The sequence below is a fragment of the Monodon monoceros genome, unplaced genomic scaffold (assembly GCF_005190385.1).
Source record: "Monodon monoceros isolate NGI ecotype Baffin Bay Population unplaced genomic scaffold, NGI_Narwhal_1 Super_Scaffold_5, whole genome shotgun sequence".
Lineage (NCBI taxonomy): Eukaryota > Metazoa > Chordata > Mammalia > Artiodactyla > Monodontidae > Monodon > Monodon monoceros.
Window position 1 is genome coordinate 57,768,725 of NW_021703782.1, and position 19,156 is coordinate 57,787,880.

The following is a 19,156-nucleotide window of genomic DNA, read 5'->3' on the forward strand; positions in this document are numbered from 1 at the left end:
GAGGAACGTTAAATGCATACTACTAAGTGAAAGAAGCTAATCTGAAAAGGCTACATACTGTATGATTCCAATTATATGACATTCTAGAAAAGGCAAAACTATGAAGACAATAAACAGATCAGTGGCTGCCAGGGGTTATGGGGTATGAAGGGATAAATAGGTAAAGCACAGAGTATTTGAGGGGCAGTGAAACTACTCTTTATATACTATAATGGTGGATACATGTCATTTATAAATTCATCCAAACCCACACAATGTACAACACCAAAAGTGCACCGTAATGCAAACTATGGGCTCTGGGTGATAATGATGGTGAATGTAGATTCACCAATTGTAACAAATATATCACTCTAGTGGAGGATAAATGGAGGCTATGCATGTGTTCGGGCAGGGAGTAATGCAAGAAATCTCTATACCTTCCTCTCAATTTTGCTGTTAACTTAAAATTGCTCTAAAAAAGTCTATTTTTCATAAAGTCCATTTATGAACTTATAATTCATATAAGCTAAACCATTAATTCATGTTTTAAATTATACAGAGATGAATTAACTTAAATCACTTGAATCAGGTCAGCACTTACTTAGCCTATTTAACATAAACCAGACTATAACAGCTAAATTTATGTTCATCATGACATCTCCAGTTGTATGGAGATGTATCTTCTAGAAAAAGACTATAAGCAATACCCAGGTAAAATAAAAACTGGACTTTCAGTAGCCAAAAAGAGTAAATTGTTATCTTCTCTTACATATGTATTTTACCCACCCCCAACTTGAGAATAGAAATAATTCCTAACTTCTTTGTTTTCTTAATATTTAGTATATGCAAAGGTTAATAAATTATTGTGAAATTGTTTCTGTAGAGGCTGTTTCTAGTTATATGGTAACTGGCTCTGGAGTAATTAGGAGTGGGGAATAGTGGCCCTAGTTAAAGAGCTCCATAAAGGATGTGGTTGAGGGTACAGGCTGTGAAGTGTTTGGTTTGCACATGAAAGGAACATTAGCAGGTAATCCTTTACTATCTCTAGAAATTGGCTAGCCCTGAGAGGGGCAGTCTCTCCAGGGCCAGCGTCAAAGCATCAAAATACAGAAAAACAACAACAAAAGATTACAGAGAGTAAACAATTTTCATAAATTTTACTGTTACAAAATTCTAAATATAATAGTGATGAAAATTTAGTACAATTTTTCTTTGTAATATATATCCACTAAAGAGAATGAAATTCTTTTTGTGGGGATAATATTTTTTGCTTAATTGAGGTTTAAAGTTAATGTTCCCCTGCCAACATAATACTCAATGGGGAAAAGGTGAAAGCCTTCCTGCTAAAATCTAGAACAAGACAAGGATGCCCACTATCACCACTTCTATTCAACATAATATTGGAAGTCCTAGCCAAAGCAATCAGACAAGAAAAGGAAATAAAAGGTATCCAAATTGGAAGGGAAGAGGTAAAATTGTCATAATACACAGATGACAACATGCTATATATCGAAAACCCTAAAAACTCCACACAAAAACTACTAGAACTGCTAAACGAATTCAGCAACGTAGCGGGATACCAGATTAACATACAGAAATCAGTTGCACCTCTTTACCCTACCAATGAAATATCAGAGAGTTAAAAAAAAAAAAAAAATCCCTTTAAAACTACATCCATAAAATGAAATAAAATACTTAGGAATAAAACTGACCAAGGAGATTTTATGTGCTGAGAATTATAAAACACTGATAAAGGAAACTGAAGATGACTCAAAGAAATGGAAAGATATTTCACGCTTTTGGACTGAAAAAATTAATATTGTTAAAATGGCCATACTACTCAAAGCAATCTACAGATTTAAGGCAATCTCTATCATAAAATTACCCATGACCTTTTTCACAGAACTAGAACAAATAATCCTAAAATTTATATGGAACCATAAAAGACCCAGAAGTGTCAAAGCAATCCTGAGGAAAAATAACACAGCAGGAGGCATAACTCTCCCAGACTTCAGAAAATGCTACAAAGCTACAGTAACCAAAACAGCATGGCATGGTACTGGCACAAAAACAGACAAATGGATAAATGGAACAGAGAGCCCAGAAATAAACCCACACTCAGTCAATCTTTGACAAAGGAGGCAAGAAGTCGTCTCTTCTTCTTCTACTTCTTGCTGAAGAAGTCTCTTCAGCAAGTAGTGTTGGGAAAGCTGGACAGCTGCATGTAAATCAGTGAAGTTAGAACACACTCTCACACCACACACAAAAACAAACTCTAAGTGACTTAAAGACTTAAATATAAGACAGGACACCATAAAGCTCCCAGAAGAGAACATAGGCGAAACATTCTCTGACATAAACTGTAGCACTGTTTTCTTAGGTCAGTCTCCTAAGGCAATAGAAATAAAAACAAAAATTAAAAAACGAGACCTATTCAGACTTATAAGCTTTGGCACAGCAAAGGAAACCATGAACAAAATGAAAAGAAAACCTATGGAATGGGAGAAAATATTTGCAAATGATGTGACCAACAAGGGCTTAATTTCCAAAATATACAAACAGCTCATACAACTCAATAACAAAAAATCAAACAACCCAATCAAAAAATGGGCAGAAGACCTAAACAGACATTTCTCCAAAGAAGACATAGAGATGTCCAACAGGCACATGAAAAGATGCTCCACATCGCTAATGATCAGAGAAATGCAAATCAAAACTACAGTGAGGGGCTTCCCTGGTGGCGCAGTGGTTGAGAGTCCACCTGCCAATGAAGGGGACATGGGTTCGTGCCCCGGTCCAGGAAGATCCCACATGCTGTGGAGCGGCTAGGCCCGTGAGCCATGGCCGCTGAGCCTGTGCGTCCGGAGCCTGTGCTCCACGACGGGAGAGGCCACAACAGTGAGAGGCCCGCGTACAGCAAAAAACAAACAAACAAAAAAAAAACAACTACAGTGAGGTATCACCTCACACTGGCAGAATGGCCGTTATCAAAAAGTCTACAAATATTAAATGCCGAAGAGGGTGTGGAGAAAAGGGAACTCTCCTATACTGTTGGTGGAAATGTAAACTGGTGCAGCCACTATGGAAAACAGAGTTACCATACGATCCAGCAAGCCCACTCCTGAGCATATGGTCTGGAAAAAAGGAAAAGTCTAATTTGAAAAGATACATACACCCCAATGTTCAGAGCAGCACTATTTACAATCACCAAGACATGGAAGCAACCTAAGTGTCCATCAACAGATGAATGGATAAAGATGTTGTGTATATATATACGAAATACTACTCAGCCATAAAAAAGAATGAAATAATGCCCATTTGCAGCAACATGGATGGACCTAGAGATAATCATACTAAGTGAAGTAGGCAGACAGAAAGAGACAAATACTACATTATATCACTTACATGTGGAATCTAAAATATGATACAAATGAACTTGTGTACAAAACAGAAACACAGACACAGAAAACAAACTTATGGTTACCAAACAGGAATGGGGGTGGAGGAGGGATAAATTAGGAGCTTGGCATTAGCCAATACAAACTACTATATATATATATAAAAAAACAAGGTCCTACTGCACAGGACAGTAAACTATATTCAATATCTTGTAACAAACCATAATGGAAAATAATATGAAAAATAAATAAATAAATATAAATATATATATATGTATATAACTGAATCACTTTGCTGTACACCAGAAACACAACATCGCAAACCAACTATATTTCAATTAAAAATAAAGTTAGTGTTCCCACGATCAAAATCAATTGCAAAGTTTCCTCTTAATGCTAGTCTGTAATGTGATTTTACATATTCATATGTGAAAATGTGTTTTCAAACCAGTACTGCCAAATACTGATATCAACCCATGAGCATATGATTTTAATTGAATACATTCATCACTTGATAGGCAATTATAAAGTCTACTAGATTTCTTCTATGTTTGCCTATTAACATGTCATTACATTGTAATCACTTCCAACTGAAGGTTAGGTGGAAGCACTCCTCATTTGCACAATTAATGGATTATGAATATGGAAATTTCTTTTGCAACTGCATCAAGATCCAAAAAATACTGCCTGAACTGTGGTTTGACCTTAGAAAAAATATCTATTGCTAATTTTTCTTGGAAATAGACATCTTACTTCTTGTTAACTTTTGACAGCAGTGGAAATATAAAAAGCAGCCTGACTTTACTTGTAATTCAAACATTAGCTGTCATCAAAATGGCTTAACCACATATAAGTTTCACATATAAGCGCTGTTTTGCTTTATAGTTTTAAATTCATTAGGAAACATTATCAAATCTGCAGCAAAGCTATTTTCCAAAGCCATTCAATGCCCCACAGGCGATTAAGAGTGGTTCCTCAAGTTCAAAAAATTTCAACCTCACACATGAGCTCAAAATATTCACAATAAATGTTTACCACTAACTGCTAAGCCATCAAAAGACTGTGGTCTTGGGCAAGTCAGGATATTCAGCTTCTATTTCTGACAAAAACTTAAAATAACCATCAGTTTTAAATGTTTACATATTCATAAGCTTTGTAAATTTGTCCAACTGAAGCCTTTTTCTGCTCCATGTTTTTACCACCATCAATCAAGACACCTTAGTGGATTCTACTTCAGGTTGTACTGAATTAGTGTTTTCTCAACTTTGAAAATTTTTTTCACCTGAAGTTGTCCCACACATGCTATTCATGGGGAGTAATTCTTAGTCATTTCATATTCTGTCTTGATATTCAAATAAACTGAGCTGTATTAACATTTGTCAATTCATCATAAGAACCAAGCAAACTTACTTTGATTGCACCTTCATTTTAATTTTTTATTTTTGTGAAAAAATTCTGTGTGATGAGATAATCCATTTTAAATTTTCTGATTTTTCCTGACTACTAATTTCAGTGAGCTGGGAATACTGTGATGAGTACGTAGCTGGGTAATTTCAACTTATACTGTATTCTTCTGGCATCACTATAGTGTCATTCCATAATAAACACAATATTTTGCCATCTAATTCGGTAATAAAATAATACACGTGCTTTAAAAGCATGAAATTCAAAATCTATTTTTCTCTTTTTATTCCTTTGACATGATCAGTATACACTAGTAATAAAAATAATATGACATGTCACAATATAGCAATATGCGTGGCACTTGAAACAATGAATTTATAAATGCTTTATTATAATTTATAGTGCACTGAGCAGAAGCGTGAAGAGATAAAGCACCATGTATGGTCACTGTCAGGATTACTCAACTCAGCTGTTGTCCCTTGAAAGCGGCCAGACAACATGTAAAGAAATCAGCATTTTCATACTCAAAAACAACATTATTGATGGACAATAAAATTTAAATTTCATATAATTTTCACCTGTCAAAAATACTATTCCTCTTTGATTTTTTCAATAATTTAAATACATAAAACTATTCTTAGTTCATGGTCCACACACCAACAGGAGGCAGAGTAAATTTGGTACATGGTTGGTAGTTTGCAAACCCTTGCTGCAGGAAGTGAGGAACTACTCAATATTTTTTATTTTATAGAGCCACTTTCAGATGATTAACCCAGTCAGCATTATATAGCATGAACAGGAAAAGGACCGAAAGCAGAGAGATAAATCAGTGTAGTACTTGACAGTAAATGGAATCTAAGTACCTAATTCTAAAGTCCTTCTCTCCAATATACACTACCTGTGTAACTTTGGATAAAACTTACTTTCTCAAACCCTCAATACACTAATCTACTACGAAGGACAACTGTATCTACTTCGAAGTGTCGAGCTTAGAAGAGATGATACACCTAATGCGGTTATAATAATAGTTACATGGAAGGTGCTCTCAATAAATGTATTATTGCTAATTCAAATTAGGTGATGATGACAGCCCAAGAGCTGACAATGAAAAGGTAAAATTAACCAGACCTAAGCACATTAATGGAATAGAGGAGAAATGCAGAAATAAACCCAAATGGATATGAGAATGTAGTATGACATAAACACAAAGTTTATCATTTTTATGAGACATCCTTGGGAACAGAGGGCAGGATTTATAATATAAATTTGGGAATACCATGTAAATACAGATGAAAGCTTAAAAAATCTAGATTAGACTTCAAGGACAAAACAGCAAAGTGAGAGGAATAAAAAGAAAAGGATATAGGCACCATTTAGGGATCGGAGGAAGTAGAAGAATCAAGAAAGACGATACAGTAGGAGTAACCTGAATAGAAGAATCAGTACAGCAATTCCTATCACAGATGGTAAATACTAATGGGTGTGAAAAAGTGAAAGGATCTCATCTAAGAGAATTAAATGTAAATGCAATGTAATGACTTCATAAGAAAACAGCATTAAAGTTGAAAAATGTACTTACTGACACAGCTATCATGGTACTATCTGGCCTCCATTCAGCTTGCTTGTAGGATCCAAACTGAGAAGATGATTTCGCAGGTTCCTTGTAGGTTACGATTAATACACTAGGCTGGAAGAAAACAGTTTTATTTTATTAATATCTCATAAAAAGTAAAAAATCTAAGATAACATCAGCGAGTACACTCTGACAGTATTTTAATAGTTCTAGAAGTATAATAAAAGATAACATAATCCAGTATTAAATGAGTTTAAACAGTCCAAGCAAATCAGCTAAAAAGAACCATAAAGAAAGACAATCTGAATAAGCCTATATCCATTAAAGAAATTGAATTGATAATTAATAATCTTCAAAAACAGAAAGGACCAGGCCCAGATGGGTTCACTGGTGGATTCTACCAAACATTTAAGGAAGCAATCATACAAATTTTCTACAATCTCTTCCACAAGATAAAAGCAGAGAATACTAATTCCTTCTATGAGGCCAGTATTACCCTAATACTAAAACCAGAAAACACATTATTAGAAAATAAAATGACAAACCAAGAGCTCTCATGCACATAGATGCAAAAATTCTGAATATTAGCAAATCAAATCCAACAATGTATAAAAAGAATCATATACTATAATCAAGTGGGATTTATTACAGATCTGCAGGATTGGTTCAACATTTGAAAATTAATATAATCCACTATCATATCAACAGACTAAAGGAAAAAAAAATCACATGATCTTATAAATAGATGCAGAGAAAGAATTTGACAAAATCCAACACCCATTCATGACAAAAACTCTCAGCAAACTAGAAACAGAGGGGAACTTCTTCAACCTGACAAAGAACATCTACAAAAACCTATAGCTAACAACATACTCACTGGAAGAAACTAGCTTTCCTGATAAGATCAGGAACAAAGTAAGGATACTCCCTCTTACTCTTCCTTTTCAAAATCATACTGGGAGAACACAAGAAAAAGAAATGAAAGATATACAGATTGAGAAGAAAGAAATACAACTTATTCTTAGATGACATGACTGCCCATATAGAAAAGCAGAAAGAATGAACAATAACAAAAAAACTTGTGGAAATAATAAGTGACTATGGCAAGGTTGCAGGATACAATGTTATTATATACAAGTCAACTGCTTTCCTATATACTAGCAATGAACAAGTGGAATTTTCAACAAAAAAATATTTAGATATAAATTCAAAATATGTGTAGGATCTATGTGAGAAAAACTACAAAGTTTCAATGAACAAAATAAAATAAGAAAAAATAAATGGAGAGATATTCCAAATTCATGGATTAAAAAGCCCAGTATTGTCAAGATGTTCAGTTCTTCCCAATTTGATCTACAGATTCAACACAATCCCAATCAAAATCACAGCAAGTTATTTTATAGATATTGACAAACTGGTTCTAAGGTTTACATGGAGAGGCAAAAGACCGAGAACGACCAACACAATATTGAAGGAAATGAACTAAGTTGAAAGACTGACACCACCCAACTTCAAGACTTACTATAAAGATACAGTCATGAAGAGAGTGTGGTATTGGCAAAAGAATAGAAAACAGATCAATGAAAGAATAGCCCAGAAACAGACACACATAAATACAGTCAACTGACCTTTGACAAAGAAGCAAAGGCAACACAATGGAGAACAGATAGTTTTCAACAAATGATGCTGGAACAACTGGACATCCACTTTCTGGCACTACAAGAAGCTCCACAAGGTCATCTTGTACTCTGTCTGTCCTTGCCCTAAAATCAGCCATTTTTTCAGGGATTCCTGATTCTTTTATTAGAGATAGTATTTAGAAAAGAAGACCTGAAAACAAGATGCTTACTGCTAGTGGGGTGTCATTACTTGTAGGTCCTCTCAGCAAACACAGTAGGAAGTATATGAACCTATACTAACCCACATATACATACGTATCTCTACATATTTCTTTCAATATATGCATATATTTATAAACAAAAATATATGTGACTATAATCAAGCACAATGCGGTTCTTTCTAGCCTTCTCCCTTACTTATTTGGAACTTTCTTCAGACAGTGAGAACCTGGCTATCATTTCATACAACTAATTTAGTTCTTTGTTCAACCTTACCATATGTGTATAGTATTTTGGAATTGCTAACTATACCCCTATAAAAAAACAAATTTACCAAATACAATACAGTTTTTTTGGATAACTTCTTCTACTTTAGCCTTAGAATAACGAGTTACAATGCCATTTTCCAAAGTTACAGAGGTCATCCCCTTAGAAGCTTTTTTTAATCTCTGAAAGTGAAATACAAAAGTTTCTAAGAAGCTAACAAAGCTCCAAACACATTAAAACTGCTAGGCATTAGTTGTCTGTACTTCAAATATCAATTAAAGGTTAAAAACAAATACCCTGGGGGCAGTGACATTAGCAAAATGTCAGAGTAAAAAGTCCTAGATTCTCTTCCCCACCACCCCCCACGACAATTCGCAGACAAATCCCCTTTTGTGAGAAATACAGAAATGAATTGAAAAGCACCTGAATGCTGGATGAATGAGCGATCACACTCATCAAAGCTGGTAGGGAAATTCACGACACCTTCTCACCAGAATTCCTACCACCAACATAGTGCCATACAATCAGGATGAAACCCTCCAACTCCCAGCTAATCCCTACAAAGGAAAAGGGGTGGTCTGTGTGTCAGATGCCCCAACCTTTCCACAGGGATCCTCAGAGGGCAGGCTTCTAACTTGTCAGTCTTGAAGCACTGTCAGAACCGGCATAATCTAGCTACCTGGGGGAGAACAGAGACAACAGCATGGACTGGTAGTCACCAATAGCTCTTCTCCACAGCTTAGCACAGAGTTAGCAGAGAAAATAATTCTAGCTCTCAGCTTTTCCCTGGGAAAAAAAGAGTTGAATCCACACGTTCAAAAGCCCGGTTTCTATGGGGCCTATTCAAAGGAATGGGTTCTGACTTACCTGCCTCAGGGTGCTGACAGGATCTGGAAAAATCTAGCTGCCTGGGGCCTAGTGAGCACAGAGACAGAGGTTTGGGCAGGCAGTTGCCATAGCCCCTCTCCCTGGCTAAGTACAGAGCAAGTGGATAAAAATCCCAACCCCAACTTCTCCCTGGGGAGCTAAAGATTAGTCCACAATTCCAATGCCCCAACTTTTCCGGTGGCTGTCCAAAAAAGGGGTGGGGGGGGGTCTGTCTTGCCTTCCACTGTGCAATAATGAGACCTGGCATAATTTAGCCACCAGATAGCTAATGAGAATAGAGACCGAGGTTTGGGCTGCCAGTTCCCAAAGCTCCTCCCCCCAGCTCAGCACAGAGCAAGTGGATGAAAAAACGCAGCCCTCAGCTTCTCCAAAGGGAGGGAAAGAGCTGGCTAAACCATCAAATGATCCAACTTTTTTAGAGGCTGCCTGAGAAATGGCTTCAGTCTTACTTGTTTTGATGCTGTGAGGGGATGGAGAATAACCTAGACACCAGGCGGCTGCAAAGAATAAAGTAAGCATGCTGAACTAGAATATAGTTTTGAGATGCCACCAGAATCTCTGGCTGGGCTGACTGGTAGGGATCTTCTTCTGTATGAGGCCAATCCATAAAGGCTGGAGAGGTGGCTGCTTTGCCTAATGCACAAACACCAAAAAAGAGGGTCAAGGAAGACGAAGAAACAGGCAAATATGTTCCAAAGGACACAAGATAAATCTCTAGAAAGAGATCCTAATGGGGCTTCCCTGGTGGCACAGTGGTTAAGAATCCGCCTGCCAATCCGCCTTCCCGGACCAGGGCTCGGATTCGAGCCCTGGTCCGGGAAGATCCCATATGCCGCAGAACTGAGCCCGTGCTCCACAACTACTGAGCCTGCGCTCTGGAGCCCGAGAACCACAACTACTGAGCCCACGTGCCACAACTGCTGAAGCCCACGTGCCTAGAGCCTGTGCTCCGCAACAAGAGAAGCCACTGCAATGAGAAGCCCGCGTGCCGCAACAAAGAGTAGCCCCTGCTCACCGCAACTAGAGAAAGCTCGCGCACAGCAACAAAACCCCAATGCAGCCAAAAATAAAATAAATTAATTTTTTAAAAAAGAAAGAGATCCTAATGAAATAGAGATATATGATTTACTAGACAGATAATTCAAAATAACCATCATAAAGATGTTCACTGAGATCAGGAGAACGATGCATGAACAAAGTAAGAATTTCAACAAAGACAAAATACTAAATAAATAATTATTAAATAAACATATATAAATAGGGGCTTCCCTGGTGGTGCAGTGGTTGGGAATCTGCCTGCCAATGCAGGGGACACAGGTTCAAGCCCTGGTCCAGGGGGATCTCCCATGCCACGGAGCAGCTGGGCCCATGCGCTACAGTTGCTGAGCCTGTGCTCTAGAGCCCACAAGCCACAACTACTGAGGCCGCATGCCACAACTACTGAGGCCCGCGTGCCTAGAGCCCGTGCTCTGCAGTGGGAGAGGTCACCACAGTGAGAGGCCTGTGCACCGCAGCAAGGAGTGGCCCCCACTCGCCACAACTGGAGAGGGCCCATGTGCAGCAGCAAAGACCCAACACAGCCAAAAGTAAAATAAATTAAATAAATTAAAAATATATATATAAACATATTTTTATATACATATTATATATATAATTTATTATATATAAATATAAAACTACCAAACAGAAATCACAAAGCTAAAGAATGTAATAACTGAAATAAAAACTCACTAGAGGGATTCAAGAGAAGACTAGATCAGGCAGAAAGAAAAAAGGTCTAAGAAAAGTCATCGGGAATCATTCAATCACAAAAACAAAAAGAAAAAAAAAAATGAAAAAAAGAGTAAAAAAACAACCTAAGGAACTTGTGAGATACCAACAAGCAGATCAATGTATGCTCAGGAGAAAGAGAAATGACCAGAAAACTTTTTCAAAGAAATAATGGCTGAAAACTTCCCAAATCTGGGGAAGGAAATGGATGCCCTGATACAAAAAGCCCAAAGAACCCCAAAGAGGAACTCAAAGAAATCCCCAATGAGACAAATTAAAATTAAATTGTCAAAAGTCAAAGCAAAGAGAGAATTTTGAAAGCAGAAGAAAAAGGCAAGTTGCCATGTACAAGGGAACCCCCATAGAACTATAAGCAAATTTCTCAGCAGAAACCTTGCAGGCCAGAAAGGAGTGGGATGATATATTCTAAGTGCTAAAAGAAAAAAGCCGCCAACCAAGAATACTATAACTGGCAAGCTATCCTTCAAAAAAGAAGGAAAATTAAAATCTTTCCCAAACGAACAAAAACTGACGGAGTTCATCACCACTAGACCTACTCACCAGAAATGCTAAAGGGAATTCTTCAGGTTAAAATGAAAGGTCACAGAATAGCAACACTGTAGCATAAAAAAAAAGTATAAAACCGACTGGTACAGGTAAATATATAGACAAATACAGAATACTATAATGATAAGTAAATTCCTTTTAATCCTAGTATAAAAGTTAAAAGACGAAAGTATCAAAATAACCTAATAAATATAGTAATAGATGTATAACATCTATTAATTAATTAATTCACCTATTTAGAGACCTATATGTAAAGCCTGATCCATTAAAGTTCAGGAATATAGAAAATCTTTTGTGGTCTTGGGTTAGGCAAAGAGTTCTTAGATAAGACACAGTATTTATTTCATGGCTCACAAAATAAATATTATTGAAACTGACAGACTGGTCCTTATAAAAATCAAATATTTCTCTTCAAAAAACACTACTAAAAAGAATAAAAGACATGCTACAAACTGGAAAAAATATCTGCAAATCACGTATCTGCATCAATGACTTGTATCCAAAACAAATGAAGAATTCTTAAAACGCAGTAAATATATATATATAATCCAATTTTTTAAATAGGCAAAAATTTAAATAATTACAGCATTGTATTTAACATGTAAATACAAAAACATACTGATATAAGTAACTGAATAAATGAAAGCAAAGGGACAGCTCTTTCTTACATAGAATTCCAATTAATAAATAGAGAAGGAAAAAGGATGTAGAGAATCATCATTAGATAAACACCACATAATTAGCTGCAGACAAGATCCAGTGATGGACATAAAATCAGTGAGCAAAAGTTTCAGGAAAAATAGGATATGCACAGTATCTTCCCCCAGTTCCTTTTTAACTACAAAAAGAAAGACAGTTTATAGTAGAGAAACCTGGCAGGCACCAAGTGATCAAGGTAAAGGTCACCAATAGTAAGATATATGAACATAATGAACTCCTTGATATAATACTGAGTAGGACATTTTTGTGATAATTTCTGCCAAAAACACATAAGCGCATTCCATTCATGAGAAAAATCAAATAAACCCAAGCTGATAGATTCTATAAATGAACTGATCAGTATTCTTCAAAAGGATCAGGGTCATAAAAGACAAGGAAAATTGAACAACTATTACTGAATGGAAAAGACTAAGAAATAACAACTACATCAGTAGAAAAATTAGGGAAAATTTCAATGAGATCTGTACTTTAATAATACTGTACCAATGTTAATTTCCTCTTTATAATTATGCTAAGTGAAAGACACACAAGAACAACCAATAAACAAGTACATACTGTCTGATTTCATTCATATAAAATTCTAGAAAATGAAAACTAATCTACAGTGAGAGAAAGTAAGCAGATGAGTGCCCAGAGATGGAGGGCAGTGGGAAGCCACTACAAAGAGACAGGAGGAAACAACTGGGCATAATGGATATGTTCATTATCATGATTATAGTGATGGTTTAATGGGTGCATACACATCAAACTTAATCAAATTTACACTGTAAACATGTACAATTTATGTATATGTCAATTATATTTATATTTATGTCAAGTATATCCTAAAAAAGTTTAAAAAGTTAAAAACAAGTTATCTTAGATGGTCTTTTGAAGAACTAATTAAAGGGAAAAAAGAAACATACAGAGGCCTACTCAGAATCTGTTGCAAAAACCTAAAAGAGAAACCTGAACTATGACAGAAGGTAGGAGGGACAGAAAGAAGACAAAAACAACAAAAACTGATTGTAATTTGTTTCACAACTACAATACATACATGCAAGATACAAGTTAGAGTAAATTGCATCTTCATTTTTGATGATTTAGGGATCTCTGGTCTATTTGAAAGGTTGTTTTTTAATGTTAATGACAAAGGAGACAACGTTAACCCATCAAAAAAGGGGCTTTTAAAAAGGTTTCTATTGTTATAATCAGCAATGATGATAATTTGCCTACTGGATTAATAAAGGTAAAAGAGCCAATCAGAGTGGCAATATTTAATCACTAATTTAAAATCATAGTATGTTTTAGTATTTACTTATTTCTAACTATTTCAATATTTATATATCTTATAAACTTTTCATTTCTCGAAATGAATGACTTCCCTAATTTGGGAGTCAGAAAGCATATCAAACCTGATATTGTTATTCTGCTTGTATCCATATCAAAAGAATAATGTACAATAACGTGGGCTTATGAAACTGCTACATTTTTATGTAAAGCAGACAACCAGCAGTCTTCGGTCCCACCTCTCTTCTAGTGACTTACATTTTGCATAAATGTTAATAAGTACTACTTTGACTCGTAAATAGCAGAAATCAACGTGTTTAAAGGCCCCCAATTAATTGTTGACGCTATTAAAAAAAAATACTTTCTACGAGGCAATATTACTCCTTACAAAACTACCTCTGTGTCTAAATATATGTATATCTAAAGAAGTCTATCAGATATTTCCTTGTAACTTGTAACATGGTAACAAAGATTCAAGTAGGCATGAATTTTTCTGCATAAAAAGTACTTTCTGGTACTGGGGGTTAGGACTTCGATATATCTTTTGGCGGGAGACATGATTCAACCCATAACATCCTCTCTGTAATGCTCTATAATAATTGAGAAGTAGGGCACTAAGAGTAAATAAAAACATCCGATGACTGTATATCTTACTGTGTATGTCTACTAAGGCTGTACAAACTTTCTGCAACAAGAGAAATGCATTATCCAATACAGTATATACTAGTCACATGTGACTACTGAGCACTTGAAATGTGGCTAGTTTAAGGAAATGATTTTATTTTACTGAATTCTTAATAAACTAAAATTTTTAATAATATGTGACCGGTGCTTTCCAAGCTGGATATAATGAAGTAGGTTCTGTAGAACTGGTGATTATTCATTTAAAGGGCTGAAGACCAATTCAGTTACAAAAATCCTGTGTTAACACTGAACAGGTTTCTTTACCACAGAGCTTTACCAAATCTTTAGTGGGCTGATGTACACTGTAAATCTTCAATAGATACAGTATGTATATTTCCCAAGTTTATTTGATTAAACAACTCGTCTTCCCTAGATTACCACACAGTATCAAGAGTTCTGTATACCAGCCTCCAGGAAATTCTATTCTACACTTTTCAAGTAAGTTATATGCGTATATTATGTCTGATAAACTAAATGTCATCAACTTTTAAAGTCTACTTTTTACTTTTTATATTGTCTAATTTACTGCGCTTTAGTGTATTCAGAGTTGTGCAATCATCACCCCTATATAATTTCAGAGCATTTTTTAAATCACTCCAATACGACACTCTGTATCTATTAGTAGTCATTCTCCATTCCCGCCCCCAACCCCCACCCCCAGCTCCTAGCAACCAATAATCTACTTTCTGACTCTACGGATTTGCCTATTCTGGAGATTTCATATAAAGGGAATCATATGACATGTGGCCTTTCACTTACCATAATCTTTTAAGGTTCATGTTGTAGTATGTATCAATACTTCATTCCTGTTATGACTGAATAATATTCCCTTGTATCGATATACAACATTGTGTTTATCCATTCATCTGTTGATGGATGTTTGGGTTGTTTCCACCTTTTGGCTATTGTGAAAAATGCTGCTATGAATGTTCATGCACAAGTTTCTGTTGGAACACCTGTTATCAATCCTTTTGGCTATATACCTAGGAATGGAATTGCTGGGTCATATGATAACTCTGTGTTTAAATTTTTGAGGAACTGTCAAACTGTTTTCCACAGTGACTGCACTATTTTATTATACATCCCCACCAGCAGTTCATGAGAGTTCTAATTTTTTCACCTCCTTGCCAACACTTGCTACTGTCTTTTTAATGGTAGCCATTCTAGTGAGTGTGGTAGTATCTTATGGTTTATTTACATTTCCCTAATGAATAAATCACGTTGAGCATCTTTTCAGGTGGCTATCTTACATCATCTCTGGAGAAATACCTATTCAAATCCATTGCCTATTTTTTTTTAACTGGGATCACCAACTTTCAAAGAGGTACTGTTCCAATATCTGTCTTTTTAAGTTGATTACTGGGGTTCTTTTGTTCATATAGGAAAATTCACTATAAATGGTGATTAGATTCCCTGACCAGCTCAAGAAGGTCTCCTAAGCCCACATATACTAACAGGGAATATAATACAGTGGTTAATAATACAAGCTCTGAAGTCTGAATGCAAGGTTCAAATACTTGCTCTGCCATTTAATAGCTTTGCGAGCTTGAACAAACTAATTTCTCCTATGCTTCAGTTTCTGCATCTTTAAAATTAATCTAACAATAGAACCTACCTCACTGGTAGGTTCTGCAAAAATTGAAAAAATAAATAACAGCACTTGGCAGAGTGCTTAGAGCTCAGTAAGCACTGTAGATATTATTTGTTGCTGTTTTATTATTTTAATGTCCCAGGATCACATTATTAAAAATACTACAGAACAAAACTCCCAACTGCTTCCTTGAGATAATGTATTTGAAATTCCTACTTAAGACACCAGTAACATATTGCTTTCTGCTACAGCTTAAGCAATGACAAGATCAGCCCAACTCTCTGGCAGTATAGGGCTTGGACCACCAGATACCTGAATGGGGAGAAGAACCAGGCTGACCAGAAGGAGACACAGGGAACTTTCTGGAGTGATGAAAATATTCTGAATCCTGATTGGAATAGTCATTACATTAGTATATACACCTGTCAATATCCACTTAAGAACAACACATCACTGTACATTAAAAAACAAAAGTCTAAAAGTAAATAAATAAATAAGGCATCATTTAAGTATACTGAATACTATTTACAAACACAGGAAACGTTACTAATATGTTTAAGATGATTTTCAAAAAATGTTTTCTGGTTAATTGTTGACAGTCCATTAGGTATTATTTTCAGAGTACACAGGTCACTTCTATCAGTAACATGCAATTTCTTCTACTGATACCATGTCAGTAGTGATAAGTAATTAACTCCATGCTTCAAACATTCCTCGAATTCCAAAGTGCAATTTTCCTTAAGGGTTGCAGCTAATGACTGTGACTGATGACTCAAGCTCAACACCAATACTCATGGCATTAAACTGAGATGATCACCTTCATGTACAGGAAAAGGACAGCCAATAAACTTTGGTTATTTTCTTTCTTTCCTTTGCGAAATGAGTAATACTTGAGAAATACCTGATTCCCACTTTCAAGCTCCTGAAACCAGACTGTTTACCTCCTACCATGTTACTATTCTTTATCCTGTGCAATATTACCTCAATTAACAAGTACTCTTGAATGGAAACACTTTTAAAATTAAGTTCATGAATACAAAAATCACCCATAAAGTATTCACACTAGATATGCTTAACTTTAATCTAATCAAACCTTTAAACGTAACTTTCAGTTTACAAGAAATATAGCGGATTCAAGGAAAACATTAACAACTAAGCAAATCCAGAGTGTGAGGGTGATCTTTCAAGAAAAGTGACCTAATCTATTAAAAACAAAATAAATCTACATATTGAATAACTGAAAGTAAGAGAAGGAAGGAAGACTATCCTAGGTTAAGCGATAACAATTTCTAAGATATAACAATACAATGGAATGCGTGATCCTTGAGTAGATCTGTTTTAAAATAAGAAAAAGGCTATGCAAGTAATTTGGGGAATACTGGGGAAATTTTCAAGTCAAACTCCATAAGAGATTAGGGAATTATTAATTTTCATATAATGGCTATGTATATTTAAGTCATTTTTAGAAGATGAACACTAAGTAGTTAGGTATTAGTGCAGTGTCTTGATGTCTCCAACTTCACGCACAGACATATACACATATACACCCAAGCAAATAAATGAGAAAGAAAATGTTGACAATTGCTGATTCTAGGTGGTGAGTATCCAGGTGTTCTGTATGTTTTAAAACTTTTATAAAACTTTATAAAGAAAATAAGGAGTTGGTTGTATTCTTAAATTGGGAAACAATACTTAAATCTCATGAATTAAGGAAACCACACTAGTCCCTCTAAAGAAGCACCAGTTTAGTCCTATGTGTATACACAATCGGACATAATTAGAGGTGGAAATTTCTAGAAACAAACTGTACAGAGCTGAAGGTATGCAATCTGTATAATTTATCTCCATTTCCTAGCATATAGTTAAGAGCAAACTGTGGGTCACAGACCAACATACCTCAACAGCACACCATGATATCAACAACAGAGACTCTAGAAGTCTTATGTACTATTTGACTTAAGAGTCTTCACTATTACATACTACTTACATGCCAGATAAAGCAAAAACAAATAATAGAACTTCAAAAAGAGTTTAGAAAAAATAATTAACTAAGATTTATAAGTTGGACTTAAAGAAATAGAATCAGTTATCTGGAAAATAGACTTAGGGAGACTACCTAATTCCCCTATTCCAGAAAAATAGTAAACATTTTAAAATACACTAAACAATACATTTTTCTGGTTTGAAATATACATCCATGTTTTAAGACTTTTCTTCTTCCTATACGCCATCTTTCCAGCTGAGTTTCATAATCTTCCTTTAGTTCAACCTCAGAATTGGTGGAACCCAGGCTTATGAAAAGGCCTAAAATGGAAAGAAATCCATTCTACTTCACAGTATCATTTCATTTAAACAGAATATACCAAAAAATTATTAGACACCGTGCTTGAAATTTAGTGGGCATTTATTAAACAATCTTTAAGTCTGAACAGAACTATCTGAATATGGTTTTACTTGAGTTGTTGCTAAGATATCTTTCAAACAGACTGTCTCAACTGTTATTGTTCTTACTTTATAGGAGAAGCAGCACGGGACAATCCCCACGAAATCAGCTTTGGCATTAAGCGTGGGTTTGAATCTCAGCTCTGCCATTTATTAAATAATTTCCTCTAGGTCACACAATTACTTTATTTGAGCCTCACTTTCCCTATCTGGAAAACAGAACTAAGACCAATCTCCCAAAATTACTGTAAGGATTTCATGAAATAATATACATAATAAACTTAAATAGAGACTGACATACAATATGCACTCAATACTTGTTAGTTTATATTTGTTCTCTTTTAGGTTTTTAGTTTTAAGGTCAGTGGGATATATATTTCATGTGACTGACAGCAAAAAAAAATTAAAAATTCTATCACCCTTCTGCTTCAAAAACAAGTGATACTGACGATGGCAGCAGACCTGATGGTAGTGGATCTGGTTTTTAAAGAAAGTGATAACAATAATGGTAATGTAAGACAAATGAGACCCCAAAGCTACTGAATACTGTACTGTAAATAACCAAGCTTCAAACATATTCTCTTCCTACCACTTCTCACACACACACAAACACACACACACACACACACAACCACACACTCAAAACAGCTCAGTCTTGCTTTAAGAACAAAGCAGAAATTACATCAACAATTACATGTGCTTAAAGAGAAAAATTAAGGAATTATTTCTTCTAATGACTGAGAATTATGACACAAAGAGCCAATTT

The 19,156-nt window shown here is 35.4% G+C and overlaps 1 protein-coding gene across 4 annotated transcripts in view; it reads right to left on the reverse strand.

Annotated features, from left to right (window-relative positions):
• The window catches only part of RIC1 (RIC1 homolog, RAB6A GEF complex partner 1), a 140,294-nt gene that overhangs the window by 95,582 nt on the left and 25,556 nt on the right, over nucleotides 1–19,156 (reverse strand). For all 4 annotated transcript variants that reach the window (XR_003790913.1, XM_029204067.1, XM_029204068.1 and 1 more), the window contains exon 2: nucleotides 6,361–6,468. Coding sequence is in view for 3 of the 4 variants with exons in the window: in XM_029204067.1 (XP_029059900.1) it covers nucleotides 6,361–6,468 (108 nt within the window). In the remaining variant the exon portion in view is untranslated. The remainder of the gene's footprint in view (nucleotides 1–6,360; nucleotides 6,469–19,156) is intronic.